This window comes from Peromyscus eremicus, chromosome 1 (genome assembly GCF_949786415.1).
Source record: "Peromyscus eremicus chromosome 1, PerEre_H2_v1, whole genome shotgun sequence".
Classification (NCBI taxonomy): domain Eukaryota; kingdom Metazoa; phylum Chordata; class Mammalia; order Rodentia; family Cricetidae; genus Peromyscus; species Peromyscus eremicus.
The window spans coordinates 155,193,086-155,208,943 of NC_081416.1; the positions used below are offsets into that span (position 1 = coordinate 155,193,086).

The 15,858-nt window shown below is 46.8% G+C and overlaps 1 protein-coding gene across 4 annotated transcripts in view; it reads right to left on the reverse strand.

The window, feature by feature from the left end:
• The window catches only part of Cep89 (centrosomal protein 89), a 56,275-nt gene that overhangs the window by 33,826 nt on the left and 6,591 nt on the right, over positions 1-15,858 (reverse strand). For 3 of the 4 annotated variants that reach the window (XR_009381668.1, XM_059274887.1, XM_059274903.1), the window contains exons 3-9: positions 13,413-13,571; positions 11,801-11,981; positions 9,569-9,680; positions 6,266-6,294; positions 4,000-4,042; positions 1,162-1,380; positions 474-616 (exon numbers count right to left, since the gene is read on the reverse strand). Coding sequence is in view for 3 of the 4 variants with exons in the window: in XM_059274887.1 (XP_059130870.1) it covers positions 474-616; positions 1,162-1,380; positions 4,000-4,042; positions 6,266-6,294; positions 9,569-9,680; positions 11,801-11,981; positions 13,413-13,571 (886 nt within the window). In the remaining variant the exon portion in view is untranslated. The remainder of the gene's footprint in view (positions 1-473; positions 617-1,161; positions 1,381-3,999; positions 4,043-6,265; positions 6,295-9,568; positions 9,681-11,800; positions 11,982-13,412; positions 13,572-15,858) is intronic. The other variant, XM_059274896.1, reaches the window with a different exon arrangement.

Consider the following 15,858-nt stretch of genomic DNA (forward strand, 5'->3'; position numbering starts at 1 on the left):
CTTCTGGACTGCAGGCATACATGCAGACAGAATACTGTATACATAATAAATAAATAAATCTTTAAAAAAAAAAAAAAGATGTCTTTTAAGGTTACCCATCAAGCAAAGTCCATGAAATACTCAATAGCTTCAAAATCTAAAATACATCTAATCTCAAGCATTTTTGTTTAAGGGATACTCAACCTGTATGTTAAAGCTGTATTTAAAAAAAAAAAAAAGAGTTAAAAGAAAGTCAGGTGTTGGGGGTGTAGTTGGTGTACAGTGCTTATCGAGAATGTAAAAGGCCTTGAGTTCATCTCCAGTACATTTAGAGACAAAAACAAAAATCTCCAGAGTCCTACAGGCAGGACTGTCTGTCACCCAAATGCAGGGATTAAAGGCACGAGCTACCAAGAACCCCTCAAGAACCAGAAATCAATTCAACAGTAAAGGCTAAAGACAAACAAACTGTTTCTTCATGTTGGAAACATTACCTCTTCCTCAGATAAATGCCTGAACTTTGTTTGGTAGCGACTGAGTTCTACATTCAGACGATGCACAATCATCTTCAGCCCCCTGTTTTCATCCAGCAGGTCTTGGCTTTGCTTCCTTAGGCAAAGTAACTCAGGTGTGGCTACTGAAAAACATCGACTTCATATCACACAACAATCAATCGTATCAAAGTCACCCAGATTTTATATAAGCTAGTAGTTGATCTTTTTGTTCCCTTGTAGTGAATTGTACATAAATATATATAATGTCTATACATATAATTTATATAAATAAGTTATGGGGCTGGAGAGATGGCTCAGAGGTTAAGAGCACCGACTGCTCTTCCAGAGGTCCTGAGTTCAATTCCCAGCAACCACATGGTGGCTCACAACCATCTGTAATGAGATCTGGCGCCCTCTTCTGTATACATAATAATAAAAAATAAATCTATAAAAAAAAAAGAGTGCTTTTTAATTTAAAAAAAAAAAAAAAAAATAAGTTATGACATTTAATAAAAATGATACAGTAGATAAAAATCAAAATTCAATAGGCATAAGGGTATTAATGAAGGATCTTAAATATTACAACATAAATATTGACCACACATCGACATAAAACAGGAAGTAGATTCTCAAAGTGAAAAGTGAATAAAGCCCCGACTGTCCCTTAGCAGTAACACCGCGGGCGCACCTTCCTGGGAGGCTGCCTTTTCTGCCTCCTGCAGCCTCCGGCTGTCTTTCCCCGCTCTCCTAAGCTGCAGCTGTAACTCCCTCATTGCTTGTCTCATGGCGCTCAGTTCCAGGCTGAGGGACTGGTTTGCAGTGTGCAGATGCACGGTTTCTTCTTTCAACTCCTCAAACTTTTCTTTGGTCATTTCCGTATATCTTTGATGTACTCTACCGGCTACATCTAAAGGGTACAGAAGAAAAGCAGACATAACGACGAAAGTGACCACTGTGCATCAAAAACACTCGACACTTTATTCCAAAAGCCACGGAAGCAACTAGTTCACATTAGGCCCAGGGCGTGTCCCTGGTGTCTGAAAAGTCTGGGTACCCAGGGGAAGGAAGAGGGGGGCCAGGGCCAGAGGAGGCAGGGAGGAGCTTCTACCTGCCGGCTTAGCATCCTTTTTTTGACTACCAGGGAAACTCTCCAGCTACAGGTAACCCTTCCGGACAGGGACTTAGTAACCCACTAGCCCCCACCAATTCAAGTGCTAATGACACTCTCAGATAGCGTCTGAGCCAAAAGCAGAGCTTTCCTGGCCCTGCCGCTAACCCACCTGCTCAGTGCACCTGGTAAAAGCCTTGGTTTCCAGCTGTGCCTAGAGACTATAAAGTTCCTATAACTGCTTCCACACTGGAAAATGTCAACCCATGTTCTCAGGCCCAGGTCACTCACAGCTCAGAATGAATAACCTCTTCTCCCCTGTGAGGAAAGAGCTCAGTTCACAGCAGATGTGTGGCTCCTGTGTGTTGTGTGTTGGCCAAAGGCCTACCACATAAGGTGGTTACTTATGTAGGGGACTCACCTGACTCTAAAGAGACCATGTGTCCCTCCCTCACTTTGACTTTTTTTTTTTTTTTTTTTTGGTTTTTCGAGACAGGGTTTCTCTGTGTAGCTTTGCACCTTTCCTGGATCTCACTCTGTAGCCCAGGCTGGCCTCAAACTCACTGAGATTCACCTGCCTCTGCCTCCTGAGTGCTGGGATTAAAGGTGTGCGCCACCACCTGCCTGGCCTGTGTCCCTCACTTTGGCTATTAGACCATGCAAGCAATGACCCCCAGTGAATGGGAAATCCCCACAGGAATCTCATGCTGAAGCCTAGCACAGCAGAGATGGAGCCAGAGACTTCACAGCAGCTTGGCCATGCCTAACTCTGGCCTCTACTTAAAACCTAGCTTTGTGTCAGGACCCTGAGGCTGGGCTTGTGTTTTGGGGGTAGTCACTGGAACTCTTTGTCCCTCTTCTTAAAGTGGCCATATTGAATAAATCTTTTTCTTCTTTTTCCTATGAATTTGACTCTTTTCAATTTTATTATTATTGTGTACACAAGATGTGTGTATGTCAGGTGTGGATACATGTGTGATAGTGTGCATGTGGAGGTCTGAGGAGCCTACTCAGAACCTCTTGCTGAAAATCAGTGTGATGTACACCCTAAATTCAGATAGGCTGCACAATGGACTACTCCCAGTGGACAAAGAGCCTGAGAACCACAAGTCAGGTGTTGTACTCGTTTCGAGAAACCCCCAGAGACCACCAAGGATCCGGTTTCCGATGCAAGCACATAAGGGTCCTTTTATTCAGGTTCAACCTGGGCCACCGCACAGCAGATGGAAGGAAATGTGGCGGTGGCCACGAGCCCAGGAGTAGAGAGTTTTTATAGGGAAAAACTACAAGCTGGAATTACAAGCTTGGGATCAGGCAGAAGGGATATGGGGCAAGGTGATTTTTTGAAACTATTGGTCTAGACTTTGGGCGCGAAATCACATTTGAAACCATTGGGTTAGACTTTTGGCGGGGAACCATAACCTGCTGAACAGGATTATCTGGATCTTGTTAAACTTTACTGCCCTGTCATGGCACATTGCTGAGATTCTTCCTGGAACTGAATTCAGCAGGTGGTCTGAGATGGTGGCCCTTCCCTAGGATGGAGCCTGTAAAGTCAAGTCCAGACCTTCACACAGGCACCAGTACTCTCTCAGAACACAGAAGCAAAATCCCCAAGAAAGAGCAAAATGAAGTCAATCCAAGTAAAAGACAAAATAATACTTTCAGATGAGTGATGGGAGACATAATAGCCCCACACTATGAATCCACTCTGAAAGCTAGGCTGCTTCCCCTCCTGTACAGAGGTCAGCCTCGAAAAGCAGCAGGCCTCAAGCTGAGGCCTCGTTTCTATGTACCAACATCCAGGCCTCCAGCACACTCCACAGGGCCACCCCCACCCCAGTCCTGGGCTCTCCCACAGGCCCACCCCCACCCCAGTCCTGGGCTCTCCCACAGGCCCACCCTCACCCCAGTCCTGGGCTCTCCCACAGGCCCACCCCCACCCCAGTCCTGGGCTCTCCCACAGGCCCACCCTCACTCCAGTCCTGAGCTCTCCCACAGGCCCACCCTCACCCCAGTCCTGAGCTCTCCCACAGGCCCACCCTCACCCCAGTCCTGAGCTCTCCCACAGGCCCACCCTCACCCCAGTCCTGAGCTCTCCCACAGGCCCACCCTCACCCCAGTCCTGAGCTCTCCCACAGGCCCACCCTCACCTCAGTCCTGGGCTCTCCCACAGGCCCACCCTCACCCCAGTCCTGAGCTCTCCCACAGGCCCACCCTCACCTCAGTCCTGGGCTCTCCCACAGGCCCACCCTCATCCCACTAATACTCAGTGACTAACACCTTCCTCAAACGTAATCACCGGGGCAGATGCCAGAGTCTTCACGAGGAGTTGCAAACTTTCCTCAGATGAGACTATCCTAGGTACTCTGCAAACACTAAGCATGCCCAGTGTAGTGAACTCCAAAAAGCCAGTACCTGGAGAGGGAGGAGGTTTTTCACGTAATGGCACTTTCTCATCCTAAGGAAGAAAAGGCAGAGTATGAGATAGTGTGAGCATCTCCCACAGTGGACTGGCACTGAGTGGGGCCTGTGGGTGGAGGGTGAAGCTTCCTCTTCTTTAGCCCCCACTGTTTTCTTATAACCAAAGAGCATACATTCAGGGGCAGCCCCTCCTGGTGGGCTCTTGCTGTCTTCTGTCTTTGCCTACGTGCTCAATGACTGTATCTTCACTGAAGGTCCATTCACTTTGTATATGAAGCATGTGACATACTGTGAGTGCTGGACCCTAAAGAGGACCCACTGACTCTAAAGCGGGGCTCTAACTGCTGAGAAAAAAACGTCACGCATGCCTCTCACTCTGGAAACTTAGAAGTAAGAGCAGGCTGGGAGCTGCCACTGACTTTCCCATTATGTATAGATATAGTGCTGAGACTTTAGTTCCTGCTGAAAATGAGGGTGTAAGTCTTCTGAGAATCATAGAGGAAGCTTTGTTTTGTTTTCTGAGACAGGATCTGTGTTTGTAGCCTATCACCCATGAACTCATGATCCTGCTGCTGGGATGAATCCCAGCTGCTGGGGTTACAGCTATGAACCACCACATCTGGTGAAAAATGTTTAACTTCTACATTCCTAAATATAGACTTCAGCATGGACTTATTTCTGTGTTTCCAACTTGGTTATTAAACTGCCTACCATTCGAGGAATCACGGAAGCGATTTCTTGCTTTTCCTAAGTCGTCTCCAGGACTAAACTTTGGAAGAGGGGCAGTCCCTCCTGTTTTACGAGTATCAGGTGAGGGCCAGGGGTCAGGTCCAAAGGAAGGTCACTTCCCCTCTCCCAGGAGCCAGAAGGGACAAATGGTTAACAAGGGTGCCTATTAGCACACCAAAGCACAGGCCTGGCAGCAGGCTCCCTCAGTACCACAAGTACCTAGCTCTTCTCACCTCTTTCCTACCTTAAACCTCCTCCAGCTCAGGGGCTTCCCTCCCCACAACTACTCAACTCTCTTTATAACCCCGCTATTTCAGCTACACCTGGTCTTGGTCTCACGCTCAGTCCCCCACTCTCTTGGTCCTCTCTGTCTTCATCTCTCACTCTCCGCACGTCTCTCTCCCTCTCTCCTCTCATGGCCAAGTCCAGTCTGCTGGCCATGTCTAGTCTACTACTTTCTCTCTCTGCTCTGGTCTCTTCCAGATGCCTCTAGCTGTTCTCTCCCTCCTAGCTACAATAAAAACCTTCCCCTTAACCACACCATGAAGCAGTCATGTTTATACAACAGGGATGTAGCTAACCCATAATGCACTTGCCTAGCAAGCACGGGGCACTCAGTTCAAGCCCCAGTACCTCAAAATATTAGTGTGTATGTGTGTGTGTGTGTGTGTGTGTGTGTGCATGCGCATGCACGTGCATACGTATGTATACGCATGTGTACATGCACACACGTATGTGTGTGTGTGTAAATGTGATGTTAAAATGGAGCCCCCACAGATACTAATAGGCACCCTACAGAGACACTGTCTACTCAAGTCCCTAGCAGCACCCTGGGGCCAGGATTTCACCTGGGAATTGAGTTTACGTCCAAGTGGGTCTGACCACACATCCTGCTACCCACCCCCTTCCCTGCCTCCAGCCTGGGAATGAGAGAGCCCAGCTGCAGGCTTGTGCTTCAGCCCCTCCCCCATCCTTAGACTGATATAAAAAGGGGACCCCACTTTTGCTATGTGGGCTCTGTCTGATTCCTCACTTTGGAGATGCTGGCATGCTGTCTGTCTCTTGTACTTAGGTCTGAACCCTCATTGGAGCTCTGATGTCCCTGTCTGTCTGTCTGTCTGTGCATGACATTAACGATTCTAATAAACCCCTTACTCCCCAGTAGTCCATCTCAGTGTCCCTCTTGAGTCACCCCCTCTAAAACCTCACCACGGAGGGAGGATTCAATGAAGCATGCAGCAGGAAAGTTCTTATGAGAAGATCTTTTCACATAAGCGTGCTATTATGATGAAGTAAAAGACCATACATCAGGATTATGTAGGATCGTGATATCATGTGTGTATGTATTATTAAGCTGGTTTCTATCCAAGGACACAGGGGAACTGAACATGTACAAATCAGGAATGGAATCACAGTACTGAGTCAGGGACAGAAGTCACATGGCTTAAAAAAAGAAAAAAAGAAAGAAATCAAAGACAAACGATAGCACCAAGTCAAATTTTAAAATAGGAATTCTTGAAAATAAGCTTACCTCTAGATTCAGAACAGAGTATTTACCATCTGGTTTAAAAAGAAAAAAAGGAAAGTTTTAAAAGCATAAGAAATTTGACACACTAGAACATACTCAAGAACTCGGAGACTTACCTTGTCCCCAAGCATAGAAAGAACAGGATCGCCACAAGGCCGTGGTGACCTTGACCTTGACTGGGCCATCTCTCTGCCCTGCTCATTCCAGAGTCTCTGCAGTGGCTTCCATGGTCCCAGAACCACAGCCAAACCCCTCAGGGAGTTCAAGACCCTGAGCCTCCCACGAAATGACCTTCCCTACCTCCCTAGTCACGCTTCTCCTGCTGGCCAAGACAGCCGACCCGACTCCATCCTGCCCCCCATGGTTACAGGAGCACACAAATTAAGTCCTAAAATAGCAAGCTGCCTCAGAGATATAGGTGGAAAAAAGATTTGGCAGGACCTCATCATTGTGTGGTAACTGAAGTACCCCAGGAAGAGGGATGGCCTCCACTCCACTTTGCTGACAATTTCTCTAGTGGCAAGCTGGAAACCTAGGCTGCTTCTAACATCCCACCATTGATCTGAAGAGTATAAATATGTTACTGAAGAGCAAACTCTGAAAAACAGGAAACAACAAAAATCCAACCCTCTACAGGGTTCAAAAAAATTCACTAAGAAGCTTAATGCCCATATCATTTTAAATCTACTTTCCAACTCAATAAAATCCCTAGTAGCTGAACCATCACCACTGATTTGAACAGTTCAGTTCCGTTGTTTTTAAGATGGGGTCTCACATAGCCCAGGCTGACTCTGAACACTCTACTGAGCCAAGGATGACCTTGAATTCCTGTCCTGCCTCCACCTCCCAAATGCTGGGATTCCAGGTGTGTGCCACTACACACAGCTCTAACCCAGGGCTTTGCAAATCCTAGGCAGGCACTCCACCAGCTGAGGTGCATCCCAGCTCCATTAGCAATGGTTTTGAACCAGTTGCTTTCAGCCAGTTGTCATGGGACCTACATGCACCTACATGCATCTGGCACATGGTGACAGCCAGCTCTGTGTCTGAGTGCAGCTTTGTTTCCTGGCGACTTTCTCTACCTGGCAGGTGCCACCATCCTCCTTTGCTGGTCTTTGTGTCCCTGTGTTACCTGCCCTGACACTCTGGACACCTCCTCTACAACTTGAACATGAGGGGATGAGCCCATGGATGCCCCATGGGAGTGTTAAATGTGCTTATTATTACATTTATTTGTGTGTGTGTGTGTGTGTGTGTGTGTGTGTGTGTGTGTGTGTGTGTACACATTCTCAAATCCTCAAGCAAGTGCCTTTAACCACTGGGCTATCTTGCTGACTCCTGAATACATTTTTGATGAGCAAATGGCTAAAGAACTGTAAGAAAAGGGTTTTGTTTTGTTTTTTGGTTTAGTGCTGGGGAGGGACCCCAGGGTCTGCTGTGACACCCACAGCAACGTCTATAGTTGGGGACATTTCTCAGTTGGTCTTGATTTGGTGTCCTACAGTGCTGCCTCAGATCTTACTGCCTTTCCCAATTAAAGCTGTGGGATTAGAGCTAGAGGTGAGATGCCAGTGGTTCCAGATGCTGGGGAGAGGGAAGGGTGCATTTACTTTCTGCCTTATTGCACGCTCAAATGAGCATGTTAAAAAGCTTGCAGGGCAATTCCTATACTTCCCCGGAGAAAATAATGATCTGTTTTTCCTTAGGTGTAAACTTTTCAGAAAAAGAATGGGATGAGTAATTAAAACCTGCAATTCCCTTCATCTCAGGTTCACTGGGGTACCAAGGTCTTCATCTCGGGTTCACTGGAGTACCAAGGTCTTCATCTCAGGTTCACTGGGGTACCAAGGTCTTCATCTCAGGTTCACTGAGGTACCAAGGTCTTCATCTCAGGTTCACTGCGGTACCAATGTCTTACACATGAGGTCACCTGGCTCTGCGGATGGGTTTGCTTCCTTAGGTCTATCTCAGGAAAGCCCCAGCTAGCCACAGCTGTGGTTGTTCTGTCGGGGCCAGAGTGACACTATGTGGCCAGGCTGAACTTGACCCTGCCCTCCTGCCTCACCTCCATAGCTGGCCGCTCTCTTCTAACTTAATGCTTCTCAGGTAGACCTCATTTCTCTTCTTTATATGGAGGGGCGGTTGCAACAACTCAACAAAGAGAGTTTCTTAGCTTATGTCATGTTGTGCTTGGGTCTACCCCTTGCTATCAAAATTCCAAATAAATCAAAACTCCCTGATGACCCTGACTCCTGAGGCTGTCCCTCAACACAGTGTGATGGTTAATACTGTCAACCCGACAGTGTCCAAAATCGCCCAGGAGACAAACGTCTAGGTATGCGAGAGGGTTTCTACACTGGGCGGAGGCGGGAAGATCCATCCTAAATGTGGGTGGCACCATTGCACGGACTGGGTCAGACTGACTGAAAGGGGGGCGCACGCTGAGTACCAGCACTCATCTCTCTCCTCCTGACTTGTCTGCACATCCCTGCTGCCTCGGCTTCCCCGCTCTGATGGAGTGTACCCTCAAGCCATGAGTCTGACAAACTCTTCCTCCGTAAGTTGTTTCGTAACCAGAGCAGGGGTGGCCACAGAGCCAAAGAGAGCAGGAGGGGCTGCGACACCTCGAGAGAAGGGACAGTGCCTGAGAGACATTCAGGCAACAGTGAAGCAGGGTATTGTGTTGTCCGCATAGACAGTTACCACGAAGTGGACGGAAAGCAGGGGTCGATGCGACAGTCTACCCTACAGTAATGTAGAAAACATGCAGACTGAGCAGAGGACACGTACACAGCTTGTCCACAAGGCACAAACAACCCAGAAGCCCAGACAAAGCTCTTGTTGGCTGCCCACTGCTTGGCAGGCTCTGTCTCCCTGTCCCCTTATCATTGCCATAATGGGCTGAACTCTCACTGTGCCAAATAAAATAGATCAAAAAAGTTGATGTGCATTTCCAGAATTATGCCAGAAACATCCATACATTCATGCATCCAACAAGCCCTTCACTGAGGACCCACTGGGGCCAGGTCCTGCAGCTAGCATGGTGACAAGGAGCAGAGGGAAAGGCACATAAACACAGTCACAGCCTGAGTTGGGAGTCCTCTGCCCCAGGCGAACAAAGCAGACAAGGATCTAAGTTAGCATCTAATATGGTCAAGGCAACCTCACATCCGGGCAATCCCTCATTTGTAGTGAGCTGAATTGCAAGTGCTTTTCTAGTTAGTATCACAGAGCCACAGTACAGAGGTATAATGGCACCAGAATTGGCAACCAAAAAAATGCTCTCGTGTTTAATTCTTTCCTTACCTTTCTGTTGAGCGTACTGTGGTGTGAGGGAGGAGGAAGAGGAGGATAAGTGTGATAGTCCATCTTGCTCAGAAACATCATCTTCTCTCACCATATTCTGTGACAACAGTCCCTTTTGGTTAAGAGAGTGGAACAAGCACATGGTCCATGTTAGCTATATATCCTAACAGTTTAACTGTCCTATGTTATATCACCCTCACAGCTGCCACGTCAGGGCTGCCCATTGAAAAGGGCTGGACATGCCAGGGCAGGAAGAAACCACAGACCCTTGTGAAAAGCCTGGCAAAAAGTTGACAGAAGATATGTGCTGGGGGATGTCTTTCTATATGCTGTGAATATATGTTGTTCCCATTGGTTAATAAAGAAGCTGCTCTGGCCTATGGCGAGTCAGGTTATAGTCAGGTAGGAAATCCAAGAGAGAGACAGGAAGAAGAAAGGCAAAGGCAGAGTCTAGAGAGACGCCAGCATGGCCAGGAGAAGCAAGATGTAAAAATACTGGTAAGCCACAGCCACTGGGCAACTTGTAGATAAACAGACATGAGTTAAGTTATAAGCGCTAGCTGGCAAGAAGCCTGCCATAGATCATACAGTTTGTAAATAATATAAGCCTCTGTGTGTTTACTTGGGGCCAAGGGGCTGCTAGATGTGGGTGGGAAAGATTTGTCCCCACCGCAGGGCCAGGCAGGACCAAAGAAACTTCCAGCTACATCTGGTGCAAAGACGTGGTAGCAAGAATTTCCACCAAAAACCTGAGAAAGCCTTAAAAAAGAAAAAAGAAAAAAAAAAATCTAAAACGGAGCTAAAAATAGCTTCCTAAATGTGTTTCTCAGGTAAGCCGTGAGCTACACTATGGCGGGTTCGTGGAGCGCAGGCTTGAGCTACAGCGTGGCGGATCCCCTCCGAGGTACAGAGATTTCTCCAAGCCCTGCATCGCACTGAGTGGTGGATTTAGCTTTTGCTAGTACAGACAAAAAAAAAAGGTTTCTGGTCACACACCGCTTCTTGGAGGCATGGACCCACTGCTTCCCAGAGTTGGTGGTGAGCAGGGCTCCCAGAGCTGACTGTAAATGTACCACCGCCATGGTGGGAAGCTGAGGGGGGCGGAGTCAGCAGCCAGGGCTGTGGCTTTGGCCCTAGCCATTCAGCTTAGCAGTTTAAAATCTCTCATGGTCAGAGAAGGATTATAGATTCACAATAAGACAGATTCTGATGGAATAAAACTCTAAACTGTTTACAGTGTGTGTAAAAATGTATGTAGGCTTGGAAGAGAGAGAAAAAGGAATATATGCAGTTATATAAAAAAATAGTTTTAAAAAATAAAGTCTTTAAAGAGATAGAAAAAGTAATATAAAAACAAGCGACATAAAGATGGAAATTACACAGAGAGTCTGGATTATACTGTCTTTGAGATTTTTTTTTTTTAAAGATTTATTTATTTATTATGTATACAGCATGTATGACTGCAGGCCAGAAGAGGGCACCAGATCTCATTAGAGATGGTTGTTAGCCACCATGTGGGTGCTGGGAATTGAACTCAGGACCTCTGGAAGAACAGTCAGTGCTCTTAACCTCTGAGCCATCTTTCCAGCCCTGTCTTTGGGATTTTTAACTGCAGAAAGACATTTGATTATAAAGGCTGCTGAGTTAAACCAATATGTATATTTTAAAGGTATCTTTACTTCAAAATTTGTGTCTAAGGATACGCTGCTTTGGAAAAGAGGTTCTGCTTTTGTTTCCACAGAAGATGAGAACTTATGGATTGCTTCCAGGCTAAGATGGTTTGACCACTGAAGACACCCTGAAAGGTCTCCAATGACACCATGGCCCAGGTGATCTAACATCCAGAACAGCTTCAAGGCAACTGGCTCAGACAATGCAGCCTCACAACTATTCCAGTCAGGACGTGACCATAATTCTTAATTTTCTCAGGATCCCCATAAGATTGCCAGCACCCCCAACCAGCAGGAAGTAGTATGAAAAGCTATGTCCAAATTCCCAAAATATTGTTTATAATTGTTTATTTTTATTTAAAGGGACGGGACAATGGAAGACAAAGGGGCGGGACAATGGAAGACAAAGGGGCAGGACAATGGAAGACAAAGGGGCGGGACAATGGAAGACAAAGGGGCGGGACAATGGAGGAGATGGAAAACAGCACAGAGCATTCTCACGTGTCTTGGGCAGTTTAACATAGGTGACATGGGGGAAGCAGTTTGGGAACACGGATGTCACCTGATTCCTGTGAGGCACAGCATAGGCAGCATCTCTGCCATCTCCTATATCCTTCCAGGTGCCGGACTCTGACTCCCTGTAGCTGGTTGACACCTGCGTTTCAGCATCCCCGTCCTCCCCGCAGCCTAAAGTCTCGAAGGACGGTAAGGAAGTTCTTCCCGGCTCATTCTGCCAGCTTTGCCTGTGTTAGGCCATTAACAAGTAAGACAAGCAAACAAGAGGTTAGGTTTAGCACCTGACGCTGATACTAAACACATTTATTCTTATTTATTTTGAGACAAGATCTCACTACACAGACCAGGCTAGCCCAAAACCCTAACCTCCTGCCTCAGTCTCCCAAGTGTGGGATTACTGGCACACATTACCCCACCAAGCTGTTATACACATCTTAAATGCACTGTCTCCAAGTCTGTGCCAAAGAAGTATTTCAACTATAAAATACATGGAGGCTGAATGAAGACAGGTCTGTTCTCCCTGCTCTGTCCCTCTAAGTATTTCTTTCTTTTCTTTTTTTTCAAGAATGGTTTTTCTGTGTAATGGCCCTGGCTATCCTCGAACTTGCTTGGTAGACCAGGCTGGCTGTGAACTCGGAGATCCACCTGCCTCTGCCTCCTAAGCCCTGGGATTAAAGGTGTGCACCACCACACCTGGCTATTAAGTATTTCTTTATACTTGTTTTCATACTCATACTCTATACATATACAACTCATCTTCTATTAGTATTTTTAAAAAGTTTTATTTGTATGTGTGTGCACACACGTGTGTATATCAGTGTGAGTGCAGGTGTCAGCTGAGGCCAGAAGAGGGTGCTGGATTCCCCGGGAGCTGTAGTTAAAGGAAGTTGTGAATAGCCTAACATGAGTGCTGGGAACTGAACCTGGGTCTGTTGGAATGTAACCGACTCTCCTAACCTCTGAGCCATCTCCACATCTGCTATTAGTAAAGCTTTATTTATTTATTTGTTAAAATATTTAATTTTACTATTTTTATTTTAGCTACATGTATATGTATGAGTGTCTGTGTGTAGGTGTATGCTTATGAGTGCAGGTGCCCATGGAGGCCAGAGTCATCAGATCCCCCTGGTTATGAAATGCCTAATGTGGGTGCTGGGAACCAAACTCAAGAGCACATGCTACATGCTGTATTCTTAACTGCTAAGCCATCTTCTCCTGCCCTTGCTTGCTTTTTGTTTGTTTGTTTGAGACAGGGTCTCGCAAGTAGCCTTAGCTGGCTTGGAAGGTGCTATGTAGAACAGTCTGGCTTGCCTCTGCCTCTTGTGTATTGGTATTAAACGCATGTGCCATCACACCCAGCAACTAGCCACTGTGACTGAAGAGTCACGACTGAGATGTGAAGTTCCATGGCACACTGCTGTAATTCCAGCTGCCTGGGAAGCTGAAGCATGAGAAATGTAGTCTGAGGCCATCCTGGTCTAGACAGGAAGACCTTGTCTCAAAAAATTACAAGAACAATTAATGTCCTGTCAGTGCCTCCTGGATACAAGTGACGACAGCCTGGTGACTATGACCAACACGTGGCCCCATACAGAGTGGCCTTGCTGAACTGCCCTCTACTACCATGAGAGGATGCACAGCTGTTAGCATGTCCCTACCGAGGCCTCAGCTCTGAGGTGGTGGCATAGGGCTCGATGAAGCTGTCCTTTTCAACGTGGGAGGTGTCACTCTCAGACCGGGACCTCTGGCGAGGCTGGGGAATGGCCACTGTCTGTCCAGTCAACGTGGTCGCCAGGATAACTGCAGCCAGAGCAGACCTAGGAAGAGAAACATCCACAGAGGCACTGAGCAACGGACATTCAAGATGCAGGCTGAAGTGACCAGGTTACCCCAGTGCAGCTACTGATTAGCTACGGACAGCTCAGTCACAGCCCACAATAGCCCACTGGAATCCCCATCTAATTTTTGCCTTGACTGAATCGAATTTATGCAGTCCATTCTTAGAGCAATTAAATGATTTGTAAAGACTTTATCTAGTCAATAAGATGTGGCAACACCAGCTTGTCAATCCACATAGTCAGACATGCAAAGTCTACATTCAAATAGTTTTCTCATTAAAATGAAAGATCTAAATGAAATAAATGAAATAAAGGAGGACTTATGCCAGGTGTGGTGGCACACATCTTTGATCCCAGAATTTGGGAGGCAGAGGCAGGTGGATCTTTGTGAGTTGGGGGCCAGTCTGGTCTATGCAGCAAATTCTAGATAAGCCTGGGCTATATAGTGAGACCCTGACTTTAAAAATATATATAGGGCTGGGTGGTGGTGCACGCCTTTAATCCCAGCACTTGGGAGGCAGAGCCAGGTGGATCTCTGTGAGTTTGAGGCTAGTCTGGTCTACAGAGCAAGCTCTAGGACAAGCACCAAAACTACACAGAGAAACCTTGTGTCAAAAAACATATATATATATATATACACACACACACACATATATACACACACATATATATATATATACACACACACATACATATATACACACACACACACACATACACACACACACACACACACATATACACATACACACACAACTTATAATGATGAAAAGACCCATCAACAAAAACACCCATCTGTATTTCCAGTGCTAGCTGGCCAGCCAGCCTAGACAAAAAGGCGAGCTTCTAATTCCATGAGAGACCTGTCTCGGCTCAGTAAGATAGAGAACAAAGACCTGTCCCACCCCTAACCTTGCAGTGGGAGGGGCAGGGCTGCTGGAGGTGATGACCAATGTCAAGCATCAGCTGCACCTATACAATGAAGCTGCCACACACACAAGACCAGGGTGTGAGGCACCGGCTTCCATCAGCAGCACTCATTTCCCCGAAAATGAGTAGAATGTGTGGGGACTTGTGGAAGGTGAAGGGCACCTCTAGGTGCTGACCACACATACATCTCAACTCCACAGAGACAGAAACCCCTCACCCTCTGGATCATTTCGGATGCCTTGTTGTGTCCTTTAAAAGTCTCCTTTAAGGCCGGGCGGTGGTGGTGCACGCCTTTAATCCCAGCACCTAGGAGGCAGAGGCAGGCGGATCTCTGTGAGTTCAAGGCCAGCCTGGTCTACAAAGCAAGTTCCAGGAAAGGCACAAAGCTACACAGAGAAACCCTGTCTCAAAAAACCAAAAAAAAAAAAAAAAAAAAAAAAAAAGTCTCCTTTATAAAGCGAGGCATGGTGACACACACTTGTCATCTCAGCACTTGGGAGACTTGAAAGAGGAGGGTCACAAGTCTGGAGCTAGTCTGAGCTACCCTACCTCAAAGCAGATCAAAATAAAGAGTAAAATAGCCTCCAAAATAAACCAATAAACACACGCAAACTCAAGTCCTCCAAAGAAGCCGCATCAGTGTAGAAGGCCCTGCAGGTTGACAGGCAACAGGAACTATGTGACTTGAGAGATGGATGGTTGCAAGATCAAAAGCTGAGGTGACCTCACAGCCATTTACTACCAACCTCTCATCTGGCCTAATCTCCTTGTGCCTTGGGTAAAACTCTTGGAACATGTTGTTGAACTTAAGAGACCAGTTGATTCCAGGAACCCCAGGAAAGCTGTGATCCACCATCCCAAACCTACAGACAGTCCATGCTCTGCTGTATCCTGCCTCCCCGATATCACAACCACTGTATTTGGTAAATGCCCTGATCTATGACTTCCTTTTGCTCTCTGACTTACAGAAAGAAGTTAGTTAACCTCCTCCACACTGAAGCATGCCATTCAAGGTAACAAGAATCCATATTTCAGTGCCACACTCACTCACAGTTAGCTCAGAACCTGGATCCTTTTCCCAGGCCAAGGCCACTCATTTCTAGCGCAGGACAAACTACCTCTTATTCCAAGGGCTGTGTTTCGCATCTTTCCCAGGATCTGTGAACCACTCTATCAAATGCAACATAAAGACAGGGTTGTGAGCACACTGGCTTACTTTCAGGTCAGAACCCAGGCAAAACCACTGGGCCTGTGTCTGTTATCTGAAGTTGGGGGCTGGGCAGTGGGGGGGGCGGGGGTCTGACACAATCTTTAGGTGATAGTCATAGAACTTAAT